This window comes from Cantharellus anzutake (genome assembly GCF_015039405.1).
Source record: "Cantharellus anzutake strain C23 chromosome Unknown EI90scaffold_6, whole genome shotgun sequence".
NCBI classification, from domain to species: domain Eukaryota; kingdom Fungi; phylum Basidiomycota; class Agaricomycetes; order Cantharellales; family Hydnaceae; genus Cantharellus; species Cantharellus anzutake.
Genome location: NW_024066956.1, coordinates 530,231 through 555,979, shown reverse-complemented (window position 1 = coordinate 555,979; position 25,749 = coordinate 530,231). Strand labels below are relative to the sequence as shown.

Genomic DNA, 25,749 nt, shown 5'->3' with positions numbered 1-25,749 from the left:
CATGGACGGTTCGGAAGCCAATGTGCAATGGAAGCCAGGCGAGATGGTTCAAATCTGCACCGTACCTTGGATGTTGGACGGCCGTCACCATCATATCAAGAAGTTGGGAACAATCTCCTGGAGCCAAGAGAGCACAGCTAGGGAGTTCGAGAGGTTGTTACCCGGTTTCAGAGCAGCTAGCAGGAGACAAGTGCTCCCGTCTCTCACCCCATTGGAAGTTGGGCTTGTCGCCCACGATCTGTTTATATGAATAATTTCATTGGACTGTACATCGGGAGCGCGAAGCGATGAAGGGCGAGTCAAAACAATCAGTCCCAATATGGAGAACTAATGTAACGCGTTGACGATAACTGAGGGGGTGGAAAAATTACGGTGCTCAGCGTATCTTATACGACTGACGCCAATTAATATCGCTTGCAGCGATGGCCTCTGATAACCGGCGATGAAAAAGAATCAAGACAAACAAATATTGGGAGTGCGTGGTATCGGTGAAAGCACTAAGCGTCTCTGAAACTGATTGGGTATAAGCGTCGTCAGCCACTATGATGCGAAGTGTCACGACTTCCCAACCATCCACCGTATCCGTAGTCACTCGGTAGTCGTCGATGAACGTTGATATTCCAACACATGCAACTTCACCTGAGAAGACGCGGTTCCGTCGCGTGTAGCGAAGCCAGAGAAGCCACTGACTTATCTGAGTCCTAATTCATGGAACCCTAAAGTAGAGGAGCTTCACCCTAGAGTTGGCACACCAAATGCACGGGGAAGGGGGTTGTATGTCGTTATATCCAGGACTCCAACATCCAGGGCCAACGGAATACCAGGTTGTTTATGTACTCATTTTGGTGAACAGTCTCCACGATGCAATAGTTAACTCCCATCAGCGAGGATATAAAAGGGACTTGCGTTGTTCATACAATGATGGACCATGTGAGTTCAGGCGCGAGCACAAGTGTAGTCTGCGGCGGCACTCAGTTTCTTGTCGTGTAGATTCGTGTTTAAAAGCTTCCTGAATCGCATGTTGTGAATGCCTTGGGAAAGAAACGGGAGGCTCACGCACGCTCACTTGTAGTCCTGCCTAAAACTAGTTTCGCAGGCTGCAATTGCTCGTGGAGTGCCCGAACGGTGAAATTGCAGCCCGATCGCCGCGGGCTTCAGTTTCCAGCCGCAGCCGAGAACAAATTGTGGGCGGAATAATTGAAACATCAATAGCGACGACTCTTCCCGCTCATCATGAGCAAAGGCTACATAGCTGGGAAACGCAGAGAGCTTCACGCAGGGAAAGAGTGGCACCACGAGCCGACATCAGCAATGGGAGGCTTACAGGTACGGAGGAACCAACATGGTGCAAACTGTTGGACCGTCAGCTGTCCCCGAAGGTGGGGAAAGGTCTTATTAGGGAATCCGTAAAGATTAACAGTCCTTTCAATCTCAGAATATGTGTACATGTAGCGTCTTGATTGCAATACCTCCAGGCTGCAATCAGGGAGCCAATCCTGTCACACAAGTGACAAGGTCCGAATGAGAAGGCTGAGGAATATAGGCAGGATGGTGATGCATCATTGCCTGCGCAACAATAGATCGGAAGCGACAGCATAGATACAAGTGTGTTGGCGCATGGGCCAAAGCCGCAGACAGGTACTATGACCAGCACGAGGACATAGAAGGCCCACCGCCACGTTCTTGTGTCCGTGTCTATGTGTAAATTTTGGTCGAATGAATGGTCATGCCCCAAGGCGGCCACAGATGTAAGAACATTCTCACACTGATCGTGATTGGCTTCGCGGTAGGCATAGTAAAATGAGGAAATGCGATGGGTTCGTTCTAGGCAGGTTACCTCTATTGAAACAGAGCATCGTTCCCAGACTCCTTCCCAGTTCTATGCCAATTGACAACTCAAAAAGCCTGAACTCTGGATTCGCCATACTATGTTGCTAGCAAGCAAACATCAGTTTGCAATTGGGTCATCTGGGGCAGCACATTGTGCCTAGGCAGGCTGCCAGCCCATATGATAGTGCCATTGCTCCTCCGTGGTACGAAAGGAACTAGAGGACTCGGCTACACCTACCTCTCGTTTGGCTGCACAAATGGTAGTGAAATTCCTTGTAATTTGGTGCAAAGTCCGCTCTCGCAAGGTGATCGGAACGGTCGGCCCAGAACGAAACCACAAGCCTGTGTCCCAACAAATTAATAACCACTTTCCGCCTGACACGTTCATTCCAACCTCTCAAAGGACCCGAATCCATTCCCAGCCGTGATCAAGAATCTCATATGGCCTCTGCGTTGGCATGCGTTGGCATGCACGCTGGGGTCGTCCGGCTCAGTTATCCAGCCCGAAGAATCTCGTCCAATTACTGAGGTGAAGGCCATGTTTTTAGGCACCCAAAAGGCATCTGCGAGCCGCGTTCACCGGTCTCATGTTCTTGATGGATGGAACACAGGAATCCCCTTCATGCTTTTTGCTTTCATAGATTCGCTCCTTCCGCTGCCGAGTCCCATGTGGCGTGTGACTGGCTGCTTCCTACTGAAGCACGACCCCACTTCGATCGATGGGTGTGGATTATGCGGTAAGTGTCTTGCGAAGATGACCCCGAGAAACACGCGATCGGGCCCATCTGTGCGATTTCTCCCAAAGATCTTTTCGTGATCAGCGAATAGTTCAAGAGTCCACGGGGGAAGAGACACCATCTTATATGTGCCGAGTATCGAGATCAGCGGCGGCTGACCATGTTTTATCCGGCTCCTGGTCTCATGGGAGCATCCTCACAAGGTGCAGTAATATCAGTTGTTCCTGCCTGCCAGTCGTCGCTGGAGCCAAAGGAAAACTCCATCCGCCGTCTCGACCGACCCGTCTTGTGCGGGGCAGCACTATCGAACTGCCTGGGTCAACCGTTGGCCGGAAATAGAGATGGTGCTCCGGATTCAATGCTGTTCAGTCCGAATCTCCAAAGAGTCGAATGCTCTGCGCGCGGAACAGCCATTAATATTGCATACCTAAGAGAATGAACAAGAAAGGCTTAAGCTGTCTTACCATGCTTGTTTGGCTCGTTGACTTTGTGTTCTCTCCAGCGACAGTGCGCCATTTTAAACGGATTCACACTTGATCTCATTGGTCATCGTACAGCACTCAGCGAGTCTGCAGCGAGCCTAACTATTGCATGGGTGACTTATTCGTTCTCCTTGGAATAGCCTAATTGTGTAGAGGTGTGGCTCGGAGCTGTGTCGTCGTGCAAGCTATCCACAGCTTCAGGGCCGGAACCCGATGAATCCACGTAATATCTGAGCGTGGGCCCCGCATCATGATGGGTATTTCCCGAGTGTGATGAGAGGACAGAACATATTGTTCCCACGATCATGTTCAAAAGACTATGTCATTGACCGAATATTGTTCCACGAGCCACGTTCAAGCCACGCCTTCTCCTCGCCTTTTTCGTGCACTTGTTTTCATCCCGATCGGTTCATCTCCAACATACATAAAGCGCATCAAATCAGCCCCAAACGATTCAGAACTGCTGGCCTCCTGCCCTCCGTTTCAACCACATCCCCCCTAATGGCATCCATTTACCACACCACTTACCGCAATGCCCAACACCCGCTTCCAGAACTGCCTCAGATCAAGACCGTGCAAATATGGGATGAGGTATTTACTCATCAAAGCTTGCCTAACAATAACGGAGTGTTAAGTATCCTCGGACAAAATGTCCTGGCGTAAGTCCGATTCTTCGACCTGCTAGTCACGCATTTAAACGCCCTTAACTCTTTAGCACCTGTGTCGCAGAGTGGCTAATCGATGCTGATCCTGCCTTGTCTCATGAGGAACTTAGGGTATGAAACCTTCTGTCAAATTCAACATTTCTCGCTACAAGCCGCCTGCCCTGGCCTTGTTTAGGTACGTAGTAATGAACGACTTCAACGAACTATGCTTTCCGCCTTTGCGATGGCGTACGACCTACCACAACTACTTCGGTTCGCAAAAAACATGCCACCTATGAGTAAATTCACAATCGAAAATGAAGCCGCGGTTTTCGAGGCTTTCGTTGGTGCCGTACACCGTGAATATGGCTTTGATACCGTCAAGGAATGGCTGTATGCTTTGATGGACTGGGATAATGTGTAGGTCACTTACTCGCTGCCAACCACCTCCATCGAATCACCCATCATGTTTGTTGTTCAGGACCATGTTACAACGGCTACATCGTGATAGCTAGACGTAATGAATCCTTGTGTTCTTCCGGCGATGATTAGATCCGCCCCTGGGAGGCGGGAAGCTTTACCGTACGAGGACGCGCGCCCACCCTCCAAGTTTCTCGTCCATCCAACTTCGATGCCCCGATTTTTTGAGGCCTCATCAAAGGATTAGTGGCATGGGGAATGACATGAGCGTTGCGGCTCTGAAAAATGCCTCTTCTCATTGTGTTGACATATGTACCAATGCCCTCGCGTCGCGGGTGCAATGCTTGTATGATTGCGATCAACCTTGGCACGTGTTTCGATCTTGTGGTGGTTCCGCATTCCTTGAAGCCCTAAGCAATCTAACCGGAAATCCGGCGATCCTCAAGCCTCCATCTAAGCCGCACGGCGTCAATTTTGCTCAAGGTCATCGAAAGCTTCGATCACAAAGAAGTCTTATAAATGCTACGTCATATGCGTTGCTTGCAGAAATAGTTTGAGAGAGATTCGATCGCTGCTGGCCCGCCGATTTAGCTCATCGCTACCAGTGACGGAACAAGCCCTCAAGGCGTCGTCGTTTCCAATCAACCTGCTTTTCTGCCCCTTTTCATGACGTAGACATGTCTGCACTTCGATGAACAATTCTACAGCCAACATGCTTGACATTGTTCTTACTAGATGGCGTCCCTATATAACTTTTATCCACAGTTGCAGAACTCTGAAACATTTGTTTCGAAGCGTCGCATGAAGATGGGCAATCCGCTCCGCTTCGAAGTCATTACAACACATCGGACTTGTGTGTGCAAAGCAGCTACTTAACGGTTGTTCTGGCCAGAATCCCCGGATTGTTCTACTGGAAGAATCTTTTTGCATCTCCAGCACCTTTCTGGTCTAGCGAGCGTTAGCCAAGTTAATGGCTGTCCTCTCGGTGAATGCCGGATAAAACATTTGCCAACCCACAAGTGCCGCTGAGGGTCGCTAGAGTAGACGCGCGGACGTTCATGTAGAACCGATAATTCCGGAGCAAGTCTCATGGGAATGTTGCTATCTTCCACTCTCTTGAATTGATTTAGTAATTTGAAAAACAGCTAGCCTCAAGGACACCTGCATCCACCAATGCTACGGCCACGTTTCGGGAGCGTTCGCAGGAACTCGGTCCTTAAATTGCACCTGATAGGACACCTAACTAGGTCCTTGCCCACTTTCATCTTTTCCAATCAAACTGCAGATCACGAATAGATAGAGCTTGTGCCACCTTTGACCCTCTTTCCCTTGCCATCATGTCCGGCGGTCTCTACGAAGTTTACCGACGCTCTGAGCTCGCTCTCCCTGACCTCCCTCAGGTGGTGTCTGTCCTCGTCATATCGTTCTCAACCCTCGCTGACCCATCACAGCTTAAGACTCGTCGGTTATGGGACACCGTCTTCACCCACAGTGCACTACCTAACGGAAATAAGGTCCTAGCTACGCTGGGATACCGCATTATTGCCACATGTGTGACCGAGTGGTTGATCGATGCGGATCCAGCACTGACGAATTCCGAACTGGCTGTAAGGACAGATTGATATTCATCTCGTTCAATCATTCTTTCGTCTCCAAGTCTCGTGGCATGGGAATCCTTTGTCTTACCATCTTTCCCTTAGGTTCGGCTGGGCGAGCGAGTTAACGAACCACTGCTGGCAGCGTTCGCTGATGAGCATGCATTATCCCCTCGCTTACAAGTCCCCAAAGGCTCTCCAAAATCCTCACGCCATTCCACCGAGACCAAGGCTACGTTGTTCGCAGCTTACGTCGGAGCTGTGTATCGTGATCATGGTTATGAGCTGGCTAAAGAATGGATTTTTTCTCTCATGGATTGGGACAATGAGTGCGTAATCGCTCTGATCATTACATACTGGAGCTAAATTTCTTGCCCTTCTAGTACGATGCTTCGAATTCTTCAGCAGCGCTGAAAATTGGACGTGTAGTGCAGACGCGGCCTTCCTTCCTTCCTTCCTTCCCCTCACGCTGGTCGGCGGGATCTTAGCATACCATCGACGGGGTGAAGTTTTGCCTTATTCCGGATCTCCCCTTGTCGTTCAACACAAGAGAAAGGTGCCCATCAATCGTTTCATCTTATGAACAACGCATCATGTGCAAACTGTTAACTTGATAGCATCCTTCTTGGCTTGAGTTATGCTTCGCCTGGGGCAATCCCGTGTAATCGTAGCTCATATGTTGATCAAAAGCTCTCTTACTTTTTCGTCAATACGGTGGCCACGACTCCCAGAGCAAGGACCTAGCACGTCCCCCATTTGACATGGCCAATTCTTACCTAAATCCCCATGAGGCGAATCACCTGACCGTCGCACGACCACGCGTGGTTGCTGCTCGAAGCAGCACTCGTAAGAGTAGTTTAGGTGTCCCCCCTTCCACGGAGATTATGAATGCATGGCGCCATTTTTGCGTATGAACGCCGAGCTTCCTTCCCGCGCGAGGCCCTCCTGTGGCTATCTTTCTGTTCCTATGTCCACCACCTGAGAGGTCTTTGGTCGGGGATATCACCGCAGCCATGGGGATTAACACCATTTGGTTCTAGGCTAGATGTGCTGTGAGTTCGAACAACCTGAGCGTGCCGCTCAGATCTTCGATGAGATAACGCCCTGTTTTTGCAATGAGTGGCGTACTTCCAGGCCACATTATCCTTCAATTTCGTAACGATCGCTGTCTAGCTGCTTAATCTCCGCTGCGAAAAAAACAACATTAATCTTATGTGTTGGTCCGGCCCTCCCTAGTTTGGGTAAACCGCGTCAAATAGGAATAGGCGGATGTGTGGAAGCATCCCAAAAACGCTAGCTCAGAGATTCACCATCTACCCATCCTCTACGTAGAAAACTTGCATGTGATGGTTACGAAAAGCGGTCACAGATCATACTATCTTCTCACTGGCGGGCTTCACTAGTATTGCCCGCCGCCCCAACTGGTTTAGCTAGGATCTGTGGTCTCATCATAGCTTCCAAGATCAGCTCCATCTCGTCAGCGGCTCAATTCCCATGTCAAGCCGCATGGGATACTCGGTTCTTCTGACGCTCGGCGAACAGAGCAGCCCGACGTTCGAGCCCTGCACGCGGCTTCAAAGCCACGTGCGTACCCACTATCCCGCCCCTTATCAATGTGTTAGCTTGGTTTAATTTGGGGGGATATGAAAGTTCAGGCGAGGCAGCGCCTGCGGGCGCGGCAAAAAAAAAAAAACAACTAACTGCCACTAACTGCCCGCAGCCGAAAAACTAGTGCCACTCTGGATTATCATTTCATGCTGTATTCGATTCGACACAGCTAGGGAGAAGAGCTGCCAACTATTGAATATTCATCAATAACATCGACGTTGATCCTTATGTTATGTCCTTTGCCTTGACCCCCCCAGAAAACGTGCCCCTTGAAAAGGATGATTTAATTGCAGGCAAGGACAATGATTCCAGTTTGGGCCGAACTTATGATACCGCACACGATCTTATTCCGAAGAGGATTTAGAAGCGCTAGGCCCCCGAGATAGGCCGTGGGAATGCCAGGGGGTACGTGATGCACGCTGGCTTGTGCGCGCATTTCGTTTTATTCTTGTCATGCCTGAATATTTACTTAAGTTATGGCGCGGTCGGGGGTTCTTCATCCGCCGGGCCGGAACTTACACCGACCCTTTCAAAGCGACCCGCCATCAATATCAGCTAGTAGTAGGTGGCGATCGATCCGCGCGTCTTCGAATATGTGCACGACACCAGCCGGGAAACATATCATCCTGGAAGTGCTAGAGACCTCCCAACCTCACCCCCACGGTCTCTCAGAAATACAATGCGTGAAAACACTTGCGGCGTCCGCAAAAGTGACTCTAAACTTCCCCTATTCAGTTGAAATGGATTGTTATCGTTAGATCTCTCAGAAGGGGTGTCCATTCCACACACGTAGAACAACAATCCTGGATCTTTGACTAAGATAGTGGCTTGCCTCTCACAACGCGCCGCAAGCACCATCTTCCCGCCACGCACAAGTCATGTGCGTGCCTGGCGCTGAGGGAGTATATAAAGCTAGTCCCAACTGCCCTTACCCCCCTCCCAGAATCATATCAGTAGTGCAGTAGTACTGCCGGTGGTACTTTTTCGCCAATTCGTGACTTACATACGCACGGGCTTCTGTCCCCCCCTTCGCTTTGCTTGTTTGTTGAGCGATTCGGCGGCGATTGCCCCAAATATGCGTAGACCCGGGCAAGGGCCATCGTTGCAATTGGCTGAGCCCGCGTGGAAATCAGCTGCGACTCGACAATGGGAAGTAGAGCGATTGGGGAACAAAATTCGTGTTACAATGCAACTTAGCGTTTGGCGATTGTCACCAGCACTGATCGATCTAATATTACATTGCGCATTCTGTAAACAATAAGTACATATCCCGTGTTGTTCCGAATGTTTATCCTCGCTTTTAGGCTACTGGCAGAGGAACGGTGACACGTACTTGACACGTCACTCCGGCGTGTTTTGGGTTTGATGGTTCCGTACCCGGCCAGCCACCGACTCATCAGACGGAGAATGGTTGTCGGTCATCTGTGCAAATTAGTAATTATAATTCCGCAAGGTCACCATGCAGCTGGCCTAGCTAGGTTGCCGGCCTTCCTTGTCTGTGTGCCTCAATCATCAGTCATCACGCAGGGTGGAGCGCTGCAGCTTTCCACAACGCTTGCGCGCAACCAGAACGTCTTTGAAGCATGCTCCTTAATCCATGGTCATCATCTCCTTTCCTCAATCTCATTTGGAAGAAACTCACCCCCTACGGTTACAATATCTCGACAGTGATAAACGTTTCCGACGTCGACGGTGCCGCCCCTGGTCTCTAAGCAGTATTTGTCTCGATTAACTTGATTTGGACGCTGGAAGAACATCAGCCGAGCCAACCAGAAAACGCTATGGCCCCGGTCCGAACGGGAATTACTTACTACTATGCAAACGCTCGTCGTATCTAATCATCAAACTTTGTTTGACCAGCCTGAGTTCCATTTGCTCGTCGCATCTATCTAATCTGACATATAAATGATCGGATGTGACCAATGGCCTTTGATTGGCTGCTTAGTCCCTTGATACCTCACATCCGTATCGGAGTTTTAGACACTCGCCCTGAACTTTAAATTCCAGCCGATCGACATGAACGCGTGGTAGTTACTCCGTGAATTCGTCATGGGGGGCACCAATAAACATTCTTGATCCGAAACGTTGTAGAATCAATGCATGTAAGGAGTTTAGGCGATAGAAGGTACCGCCTACTACACATGGGCATATGCACGTTGGGTCTCAGTCATGGGGATTCGACACGTGCCGCCTTGGCCATTGGGAGGTCGGCAAAGATACATAGATGCTCCACAAGTTAATAATTCCAAGTGGTCTGCTGGCATATGTGTAGCAATCTGCGAGGGCATTAGTTTGCTTGATAGCTCTGTTTATGAGGAAGAGAGAAAATTTTTTAGGCGAGCGCCTAAGATTAAAGATGGAAATTTGAATTGATGAAGAATTAAGCTTGTTTGTATTGGATCTGGCCGCGGCCCGCGCAGAGAAGCCATCAGACATTTCTTCCTTCTCTACGAATAAGTAAGTTAAGGAAGCCTACACAATAGTGACCCCACGTCCTGCGCGCATTTCGCTTGGCTCTTTTCCGTTGGGTATGTACGTCGACGTTGACGTTCAGGCAGAATATTGAGCAACACGAGTACCTAACAACCATCTTCAGTCTGTGGCTGATACATAGTGCGACGAAAGAAATAAAGAAAATATCTAGCGTATATCAAGTGCATCAGGCCCGGGTATTGTTCACATATTAGCGAGTCACGCGTTGTATCAAGTAGACTTCCTGGGCTAGCATATGGTGTATTCGGGACTAGACAACCGATGTATACATAAAGCGGAAAAAATTTGCATCCCCCCACAGCTTTGCATCCCTCCTTTCCTCTCCTAGTCGGAGTTCCCTCCTACGCTCTACTATTCGGGGAACCATGGATCCAAAGCTTGAGAAGGGCAGTTTCACAGAGGGTAAAATCGAAGACGTTCGTGAGGTGCTCAACAACAATGTCAATGCGAGGTAAGGGACCACTTCTCCCTTTCCTTGAGCGCTTATCCCAGTTACTCATCAACGCTACAACACAGGATCCAGAACCCTCTGCATGGTATCCACCGTGACGACCTTCTTCGAGATGTCGAAAGATTTGCCCGCGAAAAAGACCTAGAGGAGCAGCTCAAGCTTCTTCAGAAAGGCGCACTTCTCGCGCAGAACCCTAGTCAGTTCGAAACTATCCCAGAACTGGATGAAGCAGACCGCCAAGCCATTCGCCGCGAGAAGACCCGTACGCCCGTGCTTTACGTCTCTTCTCGGTTGTCCAAATTGATTTTTTTTTCCCTCCAATGTTGAATTACTACAGATCGTTGGGACCAAAAGTGGGACTTGTACAAAACAGTCGTCATCTGTTCGATTGCTGCGGCCGTTCAGTACGTCCCGTCTCTTAAGCAACCATGGATGATCCATATGCTAAATAGTTTGTCCCTCCTGCTAGGGGTTGGGATCAAACGGGATCTAACGGCGCCAATCTATCTTTCCCTGAGGAATTTGGCATCAGCTTGAAAGCTTCGAATCCTCACGCTGCGCGAAACCAATGGATCGTAGGCCTCATTAACTCAGGGTGAGCAGAAAAAACCATCATGTTTGCGTTCGTTGGTCCGTCAGCTGAAAACCGCTTCGTAATATAGCCCCTATATTGCAAGTGCATTATTGTGAGTGACTTTTCTTTTTTCGTCAGCCGTCAATTTCTTGGTGACTTACACATGTGCTCATAGAGGATGTTGGTTGACCGATCCACTCAACAACTTGCTCGGTCGTCGAGGCACCATTTTCTTCTGTGGGATATTCTGCGTCTTCGCCGTGCTCGGACAAGGGTTCTGTCATACATGGCCACAACTTCTCGTTTGTCGTCTCCTTCTTGGACTTGGTATGGGTCCCAAAGCTACGGTATGTTTTGATCGTGACGTTTTTGGCACGTCCGAATTTGATTTTTTTGTGACATTTGTTATATTCGTCCATTGATTCGTTATTTCAAATTTCTCGATCCTCCCCCATTATATCATAGACGGTCCCGGTCTTCGCTGCCGAAAATACTCCTGCAGCTGTCCGAGGTGGTTTGGTAATGTCTTGGCAATTATGGGTAAGCATGACTCCAATTGAATTCCCATCCCCCCTCCGACTCATATCACCGGTCACAATAGACCGCGTTTGGCATCTTCCTTGGTTTCTGTGCCAACCTAGCTCTTTATCGCGTCGGCAAAATCGCATGGCGTCTCCAGATAGGCTCTGCTTTCCTCCCTGCCGTTCCTCTAGTTCTTTTCGTCTTCACCTGCCCCGAGTCTCCTCGCTGGCTCATGAAGAAGAATCGTTACAAGGAAGCGTTCCAGTCTTTCCTTCGCTTGAGGAACACACCGCTTCAGGCTGCAAGGGATCTGTACTATGTCCACGCGCAACTTGAGGCCGAGAAGGAAGTGCTGAAGGGATCTACTTTCTTCAGCCGTGCAGTGGAGTTGTTCACGATCCCCCGTGTCAGGCGGGCAACGCTTGCGAGTTGGGTGGTGATGATTGCCCAGCAAATGTGTGGTATCAATATCATTGCCTTTTACTCGAGCACCATCTTTTCCGAGGCTGGATATTCTACGAAGAGCGCGCTATTAGCCTCGTTTGGGTTCGGTCTCGTCAACTTCCTTTTCGCCTTCCCTGCTGTTTGGACCATTGATGTAGGGGCAGAAATGACTTTTTTTTACACTCGCTAAATTTCCCCTTTTTGATAATAGACTTTTGGTCGTCGGAACCTCCTCCTTTTCACGTTCCCCAACATGGCATGGTGTCTCCTTGCAGCTGGTCTCGCTTTCCTCATCCCAACAAGCAATAACTCTCGCGTTGGTGTCATTGCGTTCTTTGTCTACCTCTTCACTGGTATGCCATGACTAGTTTTGTTGTATTATTTCCCACCACCAACATTTGAACCTTTTTTTCTTTCTTCTTTTCCAATCAGCGTTCTACTCCCCGGAGAGGGTCCCGTGCCTTTCCCTTATTCTGCGGAAGCCTTCCCTCTCACCCATCGTGAGATTGGCATGTCCTGGGCTGTCGCGACGTGCCTCTTCTACGCTTCGGCCCTGTCCATCACTTTCCCCCGCATGTTGAGTGTCCTTGGAAGTCTTGGTGCTTTCGCGTTCTATGCTGGTTTGAACATGACTGCCTTCGTGATGATCTTCCTCCTCGTACCTGGTAATGTCGCCATTCCGTTGTCCATCGTGAAGGACGCTGAGCTTTTAAACCTTTCTTTTTGCCCCTACTACTATTATAGAAACGAAGCAGCGTACGCTCGAAGAACTCGACTACATCTTCGCCGTTCCAACTAGTCGCCACATGTCGTACCAGCTTAAGGAAACACTCCCTTATTTCATCAAGCGTTACATATTCTGGAATAGGAGTGCTGAACTCAAGCCGTTATACAACTTTGATGATGGTTTGTCTTTTTTGGTTTTTTTTTGTGGGGGGAGCTTTACTGACACTTCTTTCTTGCGTTACTAGTTGTGTCCGTCAGTGGTGTTCCTGAAGTTGCAGCTCATTAGGACTTCGACTAGAGAGAATTGAGCTAGCATACGAATCATGAAGTTTGGAACCCCTAGGTCGCTGATGGGAAAATAGCTCGTTCCTAGGTGTACCTTATACTCTTTAATCTTTTCTTTTTCCTTTTTTTTCCTTTCTCAAATTACGTTGTATCCAGTCAATATATCGACGGCGTTTCCCCAAGAACGTGTCTATGTAAAACTGGTAGATGCGGATCGGATATTGTAACAACACGAATATTGAACAAATCCTGACGTCTTGTACGGTCTCGGAGTTAAAGGGTAGGTGGGGGGCCAATGTATTACATGAAAACACAGCATCAATACAAGCTATTAAAGATACATCTATGTAGTATGTGTAGCTAATTCTGGGGAGTGATGTGGTGAACGTGCATCTGTGCGAAGGCAGGGAAACGACTTCGTCTTTATTCCTTTTTTTTTCTTTTTTCAATCTGGTGGTACGCCATGATACGGTCTCCAACTTGACGAAAAATGACGAACGGGAAATTTCTTTCCATACACTTCCACCGTGCACTGTGCCCAATACTCGTTCGTCTTCTGTATCCGATTATTCCGGATGCTCTGACAGTGCCGCATGAACTCGTTCCTGTATAGTAGGGGGGGGGAGGGTGTTAGGTTGTGAGCCAAAAAAAAAAAAAAAAGAAAAGAGGATGTGAGATACGCACATCCCGAAATCGTTCCAACCCCACACAACTCGCTTCCACCGGAGCGCCATTGCATGTTTCCTCATGTCGATAGGGCATTCCCTAGAGGCCATCGAGATGAACCACCGGCGCGTAAGGTCACGCTCTGCTTCGTATTCCAAAGTTTCTTGGGCATCAACGGACCCCATTGGTTGGCATTTATTGGTATTCCACATATGCATCGCAGAGATATTCTGCAGCCTGGGAAAAGAGTCCCGTCGCTCACGCTCGAATTTCCCCTTGTTCTTAGTCTCTCCTGATGGTTGAGAGATACGGGGGAGAACATGGGAGGGAACGTTACTTGGGAAGACACTAGGCGCATCGCAACCTTCTTCCATGTCTCCATCCGGCTCTTTACCTAGTGGCGTATTCAGAGCCCGGAAAAGCCGATGAATGTCTTTTGCGGGATCCAGTGCTGTTCGTACATCAATCGGCAAGGATTGATAAGAAGCCAAAAGATGGATATCTGTGTCCGTTAGGCCTCCTTGCGCTCTCCGCTGGAGCATGGCTTGGAAGTAGTCATACAGCAAGGGCGGAAAGCTGTGAAGGAAGTGCCACCTATATTGACGCAGCCAAGTCTCAGCTTCAGGATTCCTCTCCTTATGCTGGAGCATTCCCACATGAGGGTCACTGAGAGGGATTGACCAGAAGGGAAATGCGGGCCTTGGTTCGGGGGATGCTGATTGATGAGGACAAGGATCGTCTAAATCCATGCTATCGTCATCTTCCTCATCATCGTCCATAAATGAGTCTTCGTCATCACTAGGGTCCATTTCCATCGCAGGCAGGGGAACATCTAGGATATTAGATGACTCTCTGGCGCACAAACGCCCCAGCATGAAGAAGCCGGAGAGAGGATAATGACCTCGTTTCGATGCGTTTTCAAACCCGGGAGGTAGGGTGTAGAGCTCTTGCCACCAGTCAGGAGACCGTGGCTGGTAAGGCTGCAACAAATCTGGCGGTGGTGCTGGTGGGCAGGGAAACCATGACGAACTGGCTGACGCCCTATAATACCGTTCGTCCCGAGCGAAGCGGGAAAGAGGCGAAGGGCCATGACAGAAGCGATGAGGTGCACGAAGTGGAAATGGAGTTAAAGGAAAATCTGTTTCATCAGGATCAGTTTGCTGGGAATCGTTACTCGGAGCGGAGAGATGTGTCGGATTCATCCCCAGTGGAGCAACAGCGACCGAACTGAAGAGAGGAAGCGCGGGTTCAGGAGAGGTGCGCACGGGTGAAGTTTATTCATTCGAGCGCCGGCGCTCCTGCGAGACGGAGGCAAATGGAAACAAAGGCGAAGCTAAAAAGCCTTTGTGTGTGTTGGCTGAAACAAAGTCCTGGCCATTGCCTAGCTGAAAGCGTTCCTCGGCAGCCACCAAGAGGACCACAATAACTTGAACAAGCGGCCTCAGTTCATGAAGACAAGGCCCCAGCTGATACACCAGGAAACTCCCTGGGCGTGAGAACATTGCATTACGGGCGCCTCCGTCACGGAAAGGGATTGTCAGACAGGCTGTTTGTAACCCAAGAGTAGTACAAAGATACATGTAAAAATGAAGTACAGGAAATGTTCCCAAAAAAAGCAAGCAACCCTGGAAATAGGAAAAGTCCGGACCAATGACAAAAAGGACTCGCTCCATTTCATACTATGGAGGTAAGGGGAGAAAGATGCTGGTGTGGCATCCATGAAGTCACCAACTTCGCGCTCTGCATTTGAGGTCCAATGCACCATGCTCGGGAGTAACAACACGTCGTGGGCCCCCTAATGCTTTTAACTTGCCGTCAAGCAACCTGTTGATTGACAAGCGTCAAGCCCTAGGCCTTTGCATTCCAGCGAATGTTTACGGATTGTTACGCACCCCAGGGACGAACGGTCCTTTGACCTGGCACGATGGAACGCTGAGCGCAGCGAGGCGCATAAGACAATCTTCCGCAGATCAACGGGCGGATTCCGATGCATCATGCTATCCGCCCAGGAGCGCTCCAAAATTCCTTCCTCGTCCAAATATAATGTGGCGTAAAGGTGCGGTCGCCCGGCCGAGGTGTAGACGACTTTCTCAATTGTTTGTGGCACAACGGATGCGGGCCGGGATGACCTGGCGAGGGTGGCCCGGAATTTCTTTTTCGCCCGGTCCTCGTTCCTACCGCAGCACATGGGTCCCGACGCATACGCCCGCTTCACGCCTCGCGTTGCGGTAATGTACTCCCCACTGCTCACCGTCGTCGATAGCGATGCGGAACGTTCCTTTGAAACTGCCGACGGGAAACGGTCGTTGGAGAGAAGTGCTATTTCCTCCCGCTCCATCGCGGCGCGGATCTCTTTGTAGAGGAGCAATTGCATTTCGCCTGCGAGCTGAGGGAACAGAGACCGCGCCGATGTGATGCGGAGTTGCCGAAGGCGAAGCCCTGCTTCTGGGTTGAGAACGGGTTTGGGAAGGGACGATCGTGTGGAGTTTGAGGGCATTTCCCGAGTCCCATGCCAATTCGGGTATGTGGAACCACAAGGGGCTCGCTCACCATCGATATCCATGTCCACTTGGTTGGTAACAGGTGTGGCAATACCTAGATTGGGAAGGGACTTCATTGTCGGTGATGCGAGATACGCAGCGTATGGGGGGTGTCTTCCATGCCAAAATGCTTCTCGTTCACGGTGATCGGCCACCCAAAATGAGAGATATGGAGGACAAGGAGTGTCGGCGTCCTTTAGCAGAGAGGGACCTTCGACTTCCCTCTTAGATCCCTTCCATAGGATATCAGATCTCACAGGAGAAGGCGTATGAGAGGCAGTCGTGACCACCAAGTCGCCCACAAGGTCCACGGAGATACATTGTCGAAGTGGAGATGGTCCGTGCAAGATGCTCCTTGGACAACGCAAGACACATTCAGAATAACCATGTTGCGGAATTTGAAGACGATCATGATAAATGGGTCTGGTCATGAATCGTTTCGCTAGGGGCGAAGGAGAGATGGAGTAGGGAGCATTGCACATTGGACGGGCTGTTCGAGATAGCTTTAACCACCACCAAGTGATGCGAATGATGGAACGTGTTGTCCGCTAAACCCGCTCCCAGCTAGTACGACACATGGAAGATCCAAAGCAGCGGGGGGACGAAGTGTGCTCATATGAGGGGCCTGGTGCTTTTGGATGTCTCGTTATTATATTGTCTAGATTGAAGAACTGAATTACCTGAGGTACCCAATTGAAAATCTGGATCCGAAGCTAGGGCGCAACCATCTCCAGCTCAGTTTATCGCACAAACGTTGCTTGCCACGATGGCTGATATCTACCGGTATACATCTCTCCTGGCTGTTTGTCCTGGTTCCAGCAACCCATCAAAGGGTTGTCCCACGCCTCAATGTTAGGTCCGAGGGAGCCTAGAAATGAAGTTTAATCTAATGTTTCGTCACCGCCATACGAAACGAAATGACGCTCTCAATCTTGTTCACAGACGAGATTAGCTTTTTTGCAACTAGCATTACATAGTTTCATCAGCCACCGTTACAGTTGACGGAGCTTCAATGGTACAAGCATCGCTGCATGGACCGCGCGTCGCACTCTTAATTAGCAGGTCTGATGTCTACGATAATCTGAGCTCATGTGCTGGGCTTCAGCGTAAATATGCTCCGACACCACTCTCTACGAACGATCCCAGTCCAGGGATTGGTTCCAGAGTGGTTCGAAGGTAGCAGTTGCAGCCCCACGGCCGAAGCCGGGAATCGCGCAAGCATGATGCTAGGAACTGTGGCTTGTGACCGAGATCATTGTCGTGGGTATCAATGGCTCACGATGCAGTGTAGTGAATTCAGCTGAGATCTTTTCCAAGACCCGCGTCACTATTCAAAAAGTTCGCATTGCAAGCCTGCATGGAGTAAAGTCGAATAACACTTGAAGCTGACGCCCCGATCAATGGTCATCCCGCCTCGGTTCTGTCGTCAATGCGAGCTCATCGTCTTTCACACAGTGAAGAGCTTAATGCATCCCTGTAGTGGCTGTTGTCGATATCAAAGTGGTTCCGTGAGAGCTAGTTTGCCACGCCACTTGAATCGATGGGCGTCACCCTGAAGGAGGGTCAAATGCTGAGGTCACAGTACAACAATACCAGAGCGGCAAAAAGGTTTCTCCCGTCTGTTTATGTCGTTTTAGATCCTCCCTTAGATCGTGGACGTTGAATGCCAGGATATACTGGTTGACATCGAGGGAGGGAAGATACAATGAGTCTAGATACAGTTGACGGTTGGTGTGAAGTTATGGGTGACATTGATTAGGACTGAACATTTAGACATACACCCACAGCGAGCCGCCGCCCGAGGACCAGGGACGCGAGGCACGTTGAGGTCACGAAGAATGATACTAATCTAGTAATTCAGCGATAATTCAAAAAAAAAAAACAATCCGGCCCAGGGGGGGCGAATTCCAACTCCAATATTGACCCCATCTTTCCAACTTCGGGTCCTGGTTGAACCATCAAGCCAATATCGATTGGGGCACAACCGCTGTTGAAGATTTGTACCGCTGAACGGGAGAAGCATGCATTCGTCACTGAACTCAGAATGGAATAACAAAGGGGAATGGACTAGCAAGCTATACCGTTCCACTACGCTGCTATATAGCGTGCTTCTAGAACGCGCACTTCGAAAAAAAAAACGGAAATGATACTGAGATATCACTCGGCGACCAGCGAGTTATACGTCTGAATTACTTGAAACCAAGAGTAATCTTCTCCTTCCCAGGCGATCCACCAATAAGCTCAACGATTCCTTTCTTTTCTGCTAAAGCTGAATATTCTTTAAACGTCTTGACTCCAGCCTTCTCATACACTTTAGGATCAAGTTGGCGCAACTCACTACCCACCGCAGAGCGGAGGGGCATTAGGGTACCCATCGCACGGAACCGTTCAAGAACGCGGATAAGGGTCTGAAAGGAGGCCCTATCCTCAGGAGTGGGCCCGTGTCGGGAAAAATGATTTCCACCGGGTGTCGACGTTAAAGGCAATGTAGGGACAAATGATGATGCGGAAGGCGGTGGCGCATGAAAATTCCTAAATGGTGAGAGAACAGAGGCAGGTGTACTAAATGCAGGGAGGTTGGTCCTAGGTGGGGGTGGAGGGGGTTGGAACGCTGGTTGACGCAACATGATGGAGGTTCCAGGGGTATCAAGCGGCCGAATAGTTTGTGCGGAGTCACTAGGCGTACTAGTGCCGCCGGTCCCACGAGAGGGTGGGTGTAGCAAAGCGGAAAGCCTTAACTAGGTGGTAAGCGGTCAGCATCATGTAAGTCGTAATGAACTTGATTTCGAAAATTCACCTCGGAAGCAGTTGCGGAGGGCGCACCTCTAGAAATGCTCTTGCTTAGCCCTCCTAAAAGGTTGCTAAGCTGGTCAGCGTGGAGTTGTTCAGCCGTTGTATCACCAAACAAGGATGGGTTGATGATAGATGGACGCATTGTCCGAGGGGAAGATGGCCCGGCGCTTCCAGGATCCGAACCAAAGGATGGGAACTCTACTCGATCGGGAAAGCCTTCCCCAGACACGGAGGAACCTCGTGGACTATCGGTGATGTGGGATAGGACACCAGTAGGCGAATCTCCCAGACTGGTCACCGGATACAGAGGTGCGCCAGGGAGTGGCCACATAGATGGAGTCGTGGTCAGAGTAGCCAGCGTCGTAGGGGGCGAATGTACTGCCGCAGGCTGAGCGGCCATCCTCGGTAACTCAAATGATTGGTTATCGAGGGAGGGGACGTGTCTGACAGTACGGTAGAAAAAGACCAGGGCGAAGCGGGGGCTGGCTGTGTCTCCCGCGCACTCATGACACGCTCGAAGGAACTAGGGGGCCTACCGCCGCCAGGGGTGATATCGAATGAACGCTGAGTGCCAGAGGCACCAGAAACGACTGACTCTACCTGGGGATCAGCGTAATGCACAGGATCTCCCACGGGAATATCCTGGCTGCGCGGCCTTCGCTCGTTTGGTGGTAGTGGACGCGGCCCAGTAGTAGTTGAAGCGGTAGAGACAGTGCCTGCTGTCTCTGATGGAGGAGCTATCGGGGCTACTTGAGGATGTGAACGCTGCGACTGCGGCCGGGGGGCTGGCGGCTGCACTTGTGCTTGAGGGCTAGGGCCATGGGCCTGAGGCTGAGGCTGAGGCTGAGGTGGAGGTTGAGGTTGGGGCGGCTGGGTAAGCTGGAGTTGGGAGGCCGGATGTTGAGCCTGGGCTTGAGAGGTCGGGCGCTGTACTTGTGCTGCCGCTGTGATTGAGCTTGCGAAACTGGACTTTGAATCTGGCTTCGTGAAATGGGCCGCTCAATCTGAGCTTGGTGGAATGGCTGCTGAAGCTGCGAACTCGGTCGCCTCTGCGCCTGGGAGGCCGGTCGTCCTACCGCAAACGAGGATGTTGGTCTGCTCGGAACCGGTGTCACCGCCCCATCGTCCCGTGCTTCCCAAACAGCATCGAGGCTGCGCATGTGTATTGGTGTGTAGTGGTCAAATTCACCAGGACAAAGGACTATCACTTCAAATAGCCGATTCCGCAGCAACGATATTGGGTATCCTAGGCTGTGGTCATTGGACACTAGGATAACTGTTGCCAAAGGCCCATGGTCCAACACGAAAACCATCATGTCTGAGATTTGTATGTATTCCTTGCGCCCTCCAGCTCCAGAGATCCCAGGCTTGTGGAGGCTGAGAGTTACGCCATACTGCTGAAGATCGCTTGCTAGCCGTATCGTTGCCTGGCTGAGCTCGGATTCTGAAGCTGGTGATATGTAAGCCTTAAACTCGCATAGCTCCCCATGTTTGACACCAAAAGTGCGCAAAGCCTCAACCGCCTGTCCAATAGACATCCCGGCCGGCGGAATCGCGGTCCCCTAATGTCAAAACATCACATCTCAGAGAAGACCACGGCATCGTGTTTTGATAACGCACGTCCAAGTCCCAAAAAATCGCACATTTACCACCAGTTGTGGGATGTCTAGTTCTCACGGACATAGCACGGAGCGCAGGTCCCCCAGATAGCGGTTCTATACGGGCTATCTGTGCGACAGAGACGAAAAGAGGCGGGTTAGCGATGAGTAAGACCGTAAGATGAGCGTGTTTTGCATGAGGCTCAAATATGGGGGGGTTGCAGCGACTGAATTAGTTCGAGCCAAATCGGGGGGGGATCGAGGTCAGGTGACTTCACCTCGTTTGCTTGAGGTCTCTACTTATTGTGCGGAAATGGCCCCAAAGGGTTCGCCTGATAAAGCGCTCGCCGCGATCCTTCCCCTCATTTCCAGTGGACAGGCATACGAGGCGCACCAGAAAGCTAGGACGTTCGCGTCTCGCTATGTGAAAGCGCGAGCATTTGACACTGCTGCACAAGTCTTATTTCAAGCAGCTAAGGAGCTCCTGAAAGCCGGACACGCTGGGAGCGGCTCGGACCTTGGTGTTTATATGATTGATGTGTATCATGAAATGGAACAAGAAGTGAACGACGCGTCAAGAGGTATGGCTGAATATCGGTTGCCATCATCCTGCCTCTCTCACATAATTAGGAAACGTGACACAGCTCATTGCTCTGGTTGGAAGACAAGGAACTTGGAGAAAAGTGCTGATAGAAAAAGCAGTCGCGTAAGCGAATTGATCTGCCTAAACTCGTGGGCCGATCCTGATTTGTCTTGCTAGGTGGTCATCAGACTTTACAGGGGACCCGGCTGGGGATCCTGTGCTTCATTATCATATTGGGGAACTTTTAGTGAAAGGCAAAGCAGTGCCCCCAAAGATTGAGGAAGTTTGAACTGAATTCTTAACTTGTTTAGAGGGTTCATTCGAGCTAGCGGAGCGCCACTTCATTGCTGGTGGCACGCGCGACTGCGCCCGACTACACGCCACAATGATGGCCAAATGGGTACAATCTGACCCAGAGCCAGCGCGATTTGCAATAAGAGGCGTGCTGCCGTAAGTGAAAATTTTCATCCCTTATTTGTACTAAGTCCATCTATTCCAGGTACCTATTGTTGCAAAACATATTGTGCTCTCGGATCATCCTCTCCAAATTCATCGGTCTCTTATCTCAATCTCGACCAACTCTCCTCCTTCACCCACCTCTCCCTCTCCCTCTAGATGATGAGGTCTTGGTTACATCTGACCCTGCCCTGAATTTTCTCCAGCTTCTAATCCGGGTCTGCCAGCGAGGAGAACAATCTCCACCATCAAGTTCGCAGCCATTACCCGCTCGAACTGCGTGGTTAAAGCTGGTGGCGCAATACAAATCATCAAGTCCGGTCATCTCCGAAGTCTTCTCAAACCAAGTAACTTGGTTTCTAATGTAGCTTGCACGTTTCATTATTGACAACTATTCATCAGGTCAATACTCAGATTGGGCAAATATACTTCGGCTTTTCGGTGCGGAAGCTTACGACTCCATGGGATATGATTAGTGGGTTACTCGGAGGCGGAGACTCGGGCTCACCATCATCACCGCGAGGTGGTCGTGGGCAGGCTAGAGGTAGCCTACGTAGAACATCAACGGGACCCGAATTGGATTAAAGAGCCTTGCCTGGACGAGACTGAGTATGTTTGGTAACGATGTTGCAAATAGCAAAAGCTTTTTTTCAAAACAACGAGCATCATGCATGTAGTATACAACGTCCCTGCCAAAGGCGAATCTCGCATCAAAACTCGTACACAGCCTTCACCAAGTTTCATGTGCGGGTCGAAGATCTGTGCGGAGCAATCTAAACAGAGGCACCATCAATCAGCAGCTGGGAATGACGTACCAATCTCCCATGTCCATGCTGAGCGAGGCTGATGGGCAAGATACCAATACGCCTACAATAAGACCGTGAGCTGTCACAGCATGCTGTCTCAAAAGGTCGACGCACTGTGGCGATATCTGCTGGATTCAAAACGATATCCGGGTTGGTATCCCACTCCGGAGTACCAAAAGTCTTCCGCGTCTACAATAGCAGTTAAGGGAGCCGAGTTTTGTCTTGAAATGTCAAATATAGACTCACAATCTTCGTTATAATGGGGCCATCAATAATCGCATGAGCCACATGAATGTTCTGTTTCCCGAATTCTTTATTCAGACTCTGTGACAGCGCACGAACACCATGTTTCCCCGCAGCGAATGCAGCCATCGTCGGATTCCCCCTCCATGCGGATGTAGCGGAACTGTGGATCGAAACGTCGAGTCTGAAAGACTGTCGGAGTGCAGGAAGAGCATAGTGACTCACGTAAATATCAGTACGCCTCGGTTTCCTAGCTCGTTGATGGCGTACTCGCGGAACGATAGAATTGCCTCCTGGGAAAATGCAAAGCCACCCAGAATGTTTGTTTGAACCGATTCATCTGTTGATTTTTCAGATGCCCGATCGGCCAAAAAATTGGCCCAACAGGACAGGTCACTTAACAAGGAAGTAGCGGCAGCAGCAGCGGGACACTTGCCTATATCGTGCTGGGTCAGTTCCAGGAAAGGTTTCGCGACTCGGTGTCCGGTATTGTAGATGGCAACGCGGATCTCAGCCCCTGGCCACTTTGCCTTAATTTCCTTGAAAACGCGGGAGACTTCTGCTTTGTTGTATTGTGTAATCGGGAATGCGGCTGCTTCACCGCCTTCATAACCATTAATCTCGGTCACGGCTGCCTGCAAGGATTCTATATATCGAGCTATAAGAGCAACCCTATAGCCCCGCTTTCCAAAAAGACGGCTGGAGCAATAGGGGGAGTAGAGTGGGTTTAGAGATTGCGGCGGTGTCTTGACTTTGCTTACGCGCATGCATTTCCAGTGCCTGCAAGACAATGACCTCGTTAGTGAAGCACAATAAGAGCACAGCCGGTCATCATAGCTCACCGGTGCCGGAACCAACGCCGCTGACGACACAGATTGGCTACAATGACTATGAGGCTCTGTGGTGTCGATCGCGGAGAGTTCATGGCCAAACCTTTTGGGAGTACTTGGGAATAGTTGTGGTCATTGTGGAAGGGGATATTAAGATTGACGGATCAAGTGGGGGAGCTTATACTTATACCGATTTCCCCATGGGTTCGCAGGAGCAATCACATAGCCGGAAGTTCCGACGGTTGCGGCCTCCAATCACTGACACGTGACACACCTACATAGACGCCATCGCACGCCTTAGGAACAACTGTTGTCATGTCAAAACCTCTGAATGTGTCAACTCCAACTTCTAACTCCAAAACCACTATCAACTCCCGTTCCATCAACGCGCCAACGACGCCAACAGAACCCCCAACAAACAACGCAGAATTAACCAGCGCTCCAACACCCTTGACGCGTCCGGAAGATGCGACAAGCCCACATGAGCTCACCGCTTTTGTAAGTGTTCACCTTAATGATTGGCGAAACCAGTCATTGAATCACCTTCGGCTTTCATTTATTCACTTGGCTCTCTTCAGGTGGAATCGATGCTGACACAGCTGGAAAGCCGGTTTGACGAGATGTCAGGTCAAATCATAGATCGGAGTATGTAATCCCCGCTTGGATACTAACAATTGAGCTGACCCTCGAATGGTCACCCTGAGTGAGCCAAATGTCCTCACGGGTGGACGCCCTTGAGAACGCCATCCATGACCTCATTAATGGGGACCTTGCGGTTCCGCCAACGCCGGGGGCCCCAGTAGCAGTAAACGGTGGGCCAACGGCAAGACAGATCAGTTCGGACAGCATAGATAAAACCTAGTCTCAATTGAGCAGGGCGCGCACGATGCAGCAACAATTGGCAGACATTTAAAGACGTTTTGGATGAAGGGTTGTCGCGAATCGGTTCAGAAAATGAATGGGAACATTGCCTTCCGCCCTTTCGGGTAGTTCGAACCGAATTCCTTCTTGTAGCCCCTGTGTTTCTTTGCAGCCCAGATAGCCATCTGACCGGTTGAGACGACCAAAAAGAGGACAGCTTCATTGATCCGAGCGGCAATGTGAGAGACCGGATTCATATGACAATGTATGACTAATCTTACCGAAAGGGCTTTGCGTCATGACCGTGATTGCGGTCCAAGCAACCACCTCTGTGAAGTAATTCGGGACTGAAACAAGCTCGAAAAGCCCTCCCCTCGGAATTCCTCTGGTCTTTGTTCCAGCCGGACGAAGATTCCGGACTGTCAGATGGGCATGGAAATTGAGTGCTTCTGCAACCTAGGATGAAACATACTCTCAGGATTGGCTGTCAAACTTCTGACAATACAGAACATACTAGCCAGACCCCAGTGCATGCTGCAAGGAAGGTCGGGTTAGCCCGCAAAGAGCCCGCAAGGGCTTTCCTTGAATACCAAGGGCCATATACACCGCCAGCAAGGAGGATCCCACTGAGGATATGGTAGTGGGCCGAGCTAGAAGGACAAGTGAGCAGACACTCGAATTCGACCGAATTCAGTTAAATCACTTTTTGAAGATGTTACGGAGCGGCATTGTCGCATGAGAGAAGCGATGGACACTACGCAAACCCGGAGTGTGCGATGAGCGGATTGGAACGCTTGGTTGACGGGGTGGCATACAATAACGTTTCAAGCTCCCTTTTGAGGAAGTGCAACAGCACAAGAACATATGTTAAAGTTTGCAGTTGTGAATGCTCAAAGGTAGTGCGATAAAAAACTTGAGGGAAGAGGTAGATCAATGGGTGAATAATCAGGGGTCCAGCCTTTGAAGTGGGGAATATTAGAATGCAAGAGTTAAGGAAGGCGACAGCGCACATATTCGACCAAGAACACCGTCCTCCAGCTAACTTGAGGCCCTAGGTCCTTCACGGTGAGGGTGAAAGAGCCAGAAGCAGCACTTTTATTCTCCGACGATGTTTCGATCAGAGTTTTCTCATCATCAAGAGCGTTTTTGGACCCCTCTAGTGAAAATTTCTGACGAAACACGCTAAACTGAACATCACAGGCGCGCGGAGCAAGCATATTAGGTTCTGTACTCTCACGCAGGAAGCTGCACTTACGCGTGGAAACTTGGCCTGAAGCGCCGACTTGACATCCCCAATGGTAACTTGTTCAGCCGTTTTCTCGTCAAAAGTGAGTATAACGGGAAGACCCTTGGCAAGTGCAAGCGCGCGTCCTGCGGGTTTGATCGTAACGTTGACTGGCATTCTGACCAAAAGTGCGTCGTACTCGAGTCCCACGGGCCAAAATATTTGTATGACGCTTGGGGATGTAAATGTAATTGCGCATTCATCTAACATGGAACTGTAGATAAGCCTGATGCGAGACACAATACAACTGGAAAACATTTTGGCTATAGGGGAATTC

The 25,749-nt window shown here is 50.1% G+C and overlaps 10 protein-coding genes across 10 annotated transcripts; 5 read left to right on the top strand and 5 right to left on the bottom strand.

The window, feature by feature from the left end:
• Nucleotides 1-3,550: 3,550 nt before the first annotated feature.
• On the top strand, nt 3,551-4,117 carry EI90DRAFT_3012646 (ribonuclease III domain-containing protein; the record flags this gene model as incomplete). The annotated part of the gene is made up of 3 exons (XM_039056578.1): nt 3,551-3,708; nt 3,765-3,825; nt 3,890-4,117. The coding sequence occupies 3 exons, from the start codon at nt 3,551-3,553 to the stop codon at nt 4,115-4,117; spliced, it is 447 nt and encodes a 148-aa protein (XP_038921264.1).
• Nucleotides 4,118-5,247: 1,130 nt separating this feature from the next.
• On the top strand, nt 5,248-6,390 carry EI90DRAFT_2268758 (ribonuclease III domain-containing protein). Its single transcript, XM_039052790.1, has 5 exons — nt 5,248-5,516; nt 5,565-5,720; nt 5,814-6,037; nt 6,092-6,264; nt 6,326-6,390. The coding sequence occupies exons 1-4, from the start codon at nt 5,451-5,453 to the stop codon at nt 6,120-6,122; spliced, it is 477 nt and encodes a 158-aa protein (XP_038921263.1). The 5' UTR covers nt 5,248-5,450; the 3' UTR covers nt 6,123-6,264; nt 6,326-6,390.
• A 3,521-nt stretch (nt 6,391-9,911) lies between these two features.
• EI90DRAFT_3279266 (uncharacterized protein) lies at nt 9,912-12,939 on the top strand. Its single transcript, XM_039066659.1, has 12 exons — nt 9,912-10,260; nt 10,326-10,522; nt 10,598-10,664; nt 10,730-10,855; nt 10,923-10,946; nt 11,010-11,181; nt 11,300-11,374; nt 11,436-11,954; nt 12,012-12,153; nt 12,250-12,465; nt 12,545-12,706; nt 12,772-12,939. The coding sequence occupies exons 1-12, from the start codon at nt 10,175-10,177 to the stop codon at nt 12,810-12,812; spliced, it is 1,827 nt and encodes a 608-aa protein (XP_038921262.1). The 5' UTR covers nt 9,912-10,174; the 3' UTR covers nt 12,813-12,939.
• Nucleotides 12,940-13,082: 143 nt separating this feature from the next.
• EI90DRAFT_3037417 (uncharacterized protein) lies at nt 13,083-14,910 on the bottom strand (the record flags this gene model as incomplete). Its single annotated transcript, XM_039058779.1, has 2 exons — nt 13,496-14,910; nt 13,083-13,416 (listed from the first exon to the last, which is right to left on the bottom strand). Coding segments are annotated over exons 1-2 (1,336 nt in total), but the record flags the coding sequence as incomplete, so codon positions are not given.
• A 300-nt stretch (nt 14,911-15,210) lies between these two features.
• EI90DRAFT_3037416 (uncharacterized protein) lies at nt 15,211-16,670 on the bottom strand. Its single transcript, XM_039058778.1, has one exon. It carries the CDS (start codon nt 16,497-16,499, stop codon nt 15,282-15,284), a length of 1,218 nt encoding a protein of 405 aa, XP_038921260.1. The 5' UTR covers nt 16,500-16,670; the 3' UTR covers nt 15,211-15,281.
• Nucleotides 16,671-18,206: 1,536 nt separating this feature from the next.
• EI90DRAFT_3012642 (uncharacterized protein) lies at nt 18,207-20,493 on the bottom strand (the record flags this gene model as incomplete). The annotated part of the gene is made up of 5 exons (XM_039056577.1): nt 18,207-18,755; nt 18,815-19,219; nt 19,264-19,754; nt 19,781-20,372; nt 20,431-20,493. 5 exons carry the CDS (start codon nt 20,491-20,493, stop codon nt 18,207-18,209), a joined length of 2,100 nt encoding a protein of 699 aa, XP_038921259.1.
• A 172-nt stretch (nt 20,494-20,665) lies between these two features.
• Nucleotides 20,666-22,034, top strand: EI90DRAFT_3037413 (uncharacterized protein; the record flags this gene model as incomplete). Its single annotated transcript, XM_039058777.1, has 6 exons — nt 20,666-20,989; nt 21,039-21,114; nt 21,169-21,245; nt 21,303-21,441; nt 21,491-21,794; nt 21,850-22,034. The coding sequence occupies exons 1-6, from the start codon at nt 20,722-20,724 to the stop codon at nt 22,030-22,032; spliced, it is 1,047 nt and encodes a 348-aa protein (XP_038921258.1). The 5' UTR covers nt 20,666-20,721.
• Nucleotides 22,035-22,177: 143 nt separating this feature from the next.
• On the bottom strand, nt 22,178-23,462 carry EI90DRAFT_3117460 (NAD(P)-binding protein; the record flags this gene model as incomplete). The annotated part of the gene is made up of 8 exons (XM_039062995.1): nt 22,178-22,206; nt 22,263-22,314; nt 22,368-22,442; nt 22,500-22,659; nt 22,722-23,195; nt 23,258-23,276; nt 23,339-23,375; nt 23,430-23,462. 8 exons carry the CDS (start codon nt 23,460-23,462, stop codon nt 22,178-22,180), a joined length of 879 nt encoding a protein of 292 aa, XP_038921257.1.
• Nucleotides 23,463-23,624: 162 nt separating this feature from the next.
• Nucleotides 23,625-24,217, top strand: EI90DRAFT_3037406 (heat shock factor binding protein 1-domain-containing protein). The gene is made up of 3 exons (XM_039058776.1): nt 23,625-23,824; nt 23,905-23,971; nt 24,031-24,217. Exons 1-3 carry the CDS (start codon nt 23,642-23,644, stop codon nt 24,186-24,188), a joined length of 408 nt encoding a protein of 135 aa, XP_038921256.1. The 5' UTR covers nt 23,625-23,641; the 3' UTR covers nt 24,189-24,217.
• Nucleotides 24,218-24,273: 56 nt separating this feature from the next.
• Nucleotides 24,274-25,589, bottom strand: EI90DRAFT_3144027 (3-oxo-5-alpha-steroid 4-dehydrogenase-domain-containing protein; the record flags this gene model as incomplete). The annotated part of the gene is made up of 7 exons (XM_039065086.1): nt 24,274-24,404; nt 24,469-24,643; nt 24,702-24,837; nt 24,891-24,941; nt 25,003-25,145; nt 25,198-25,356; nt 25,443-25,589. 7 exons carry the CDS (start codon nt 25,587-25,589, stop codon nt 24,274-24,276), a joined length of 942 nt encoding a protein of 313 aa, XP_038921255.1.
• Between the last annotated feature and the right edge of the window lie 160 nt (nt 25,590-25,749).

Coding starts and splice junctions, on each gene's coding strand:
- EI90DRAFT_3037416 (XM_039058778.1), bottom strand. CDS start 16,499: ATGTGCAATGCTCCCTACTCCATCTCTCCTTCGCCCCTAGCGAAACGA.
- EI90DRAFT_3279266 (XM_039066659.1), top strand. CDS start 10,175: ATGGATCCAAAGCTTGAGAAGGGCAGTTTCACAGAGGGTAAAATCGAA. Junction 10,665..10,729: donor TCGATTGCTGCGGCCGTTCA/GTACGTCCCGTC, acceptor CCCTCCTGCTAG/GGGTTGGGATCAAACGGGAT. Junction 11,375..11,435: donor TAATGTCTTGGCAATTATGG/GTAAGCATGACT, acceptor CGGTCACAATAG/ACCGCGTTTGGCATCTTCCT.
- EI90DRAFT_2268758 (XM_039052790.1), top strand. CDS start 5,451: ATGTCCGGCGGTCTCTACGAAGTTTACCGACGCTCTGAGCTCGCTCTC. Junction 5,721..5,813: donor TGACGAATTCCGAACTGGCT/GTAAGGACAGAT, acceptor TCTTTCCCTTAG/GTTCGGCTGGGCGAGCGAGT. Junction 6,038..6,091: donor CTCATGGATTGGGACAATGA/GTGCGTAATCGC, acceptor TTGCCCTTCTAG/TACGATGCTTCGAATTCTTC.
- EI90DRAFT_3037406 (XM_039058776.1), top strand. CDS start 23,642: ATGTCAAAACCTCTGAATGTGTCAACTCCAACTTCTAACTCCAAAACC. Junction 23,825..23,904: donor CACATGAGCTCACCGCTTTT/GTAAGTGTTCAC, acceptor GGCTCTCTTCAG/GTGGAATCGATGCTGACACA. Junction 23,972..24,030: donor AGGTCAAATCATAGATCGGA/GTATGTAATCCC, acceptor GGTCACCCTGAG/TGAGCCAAATGTCCTCACGG.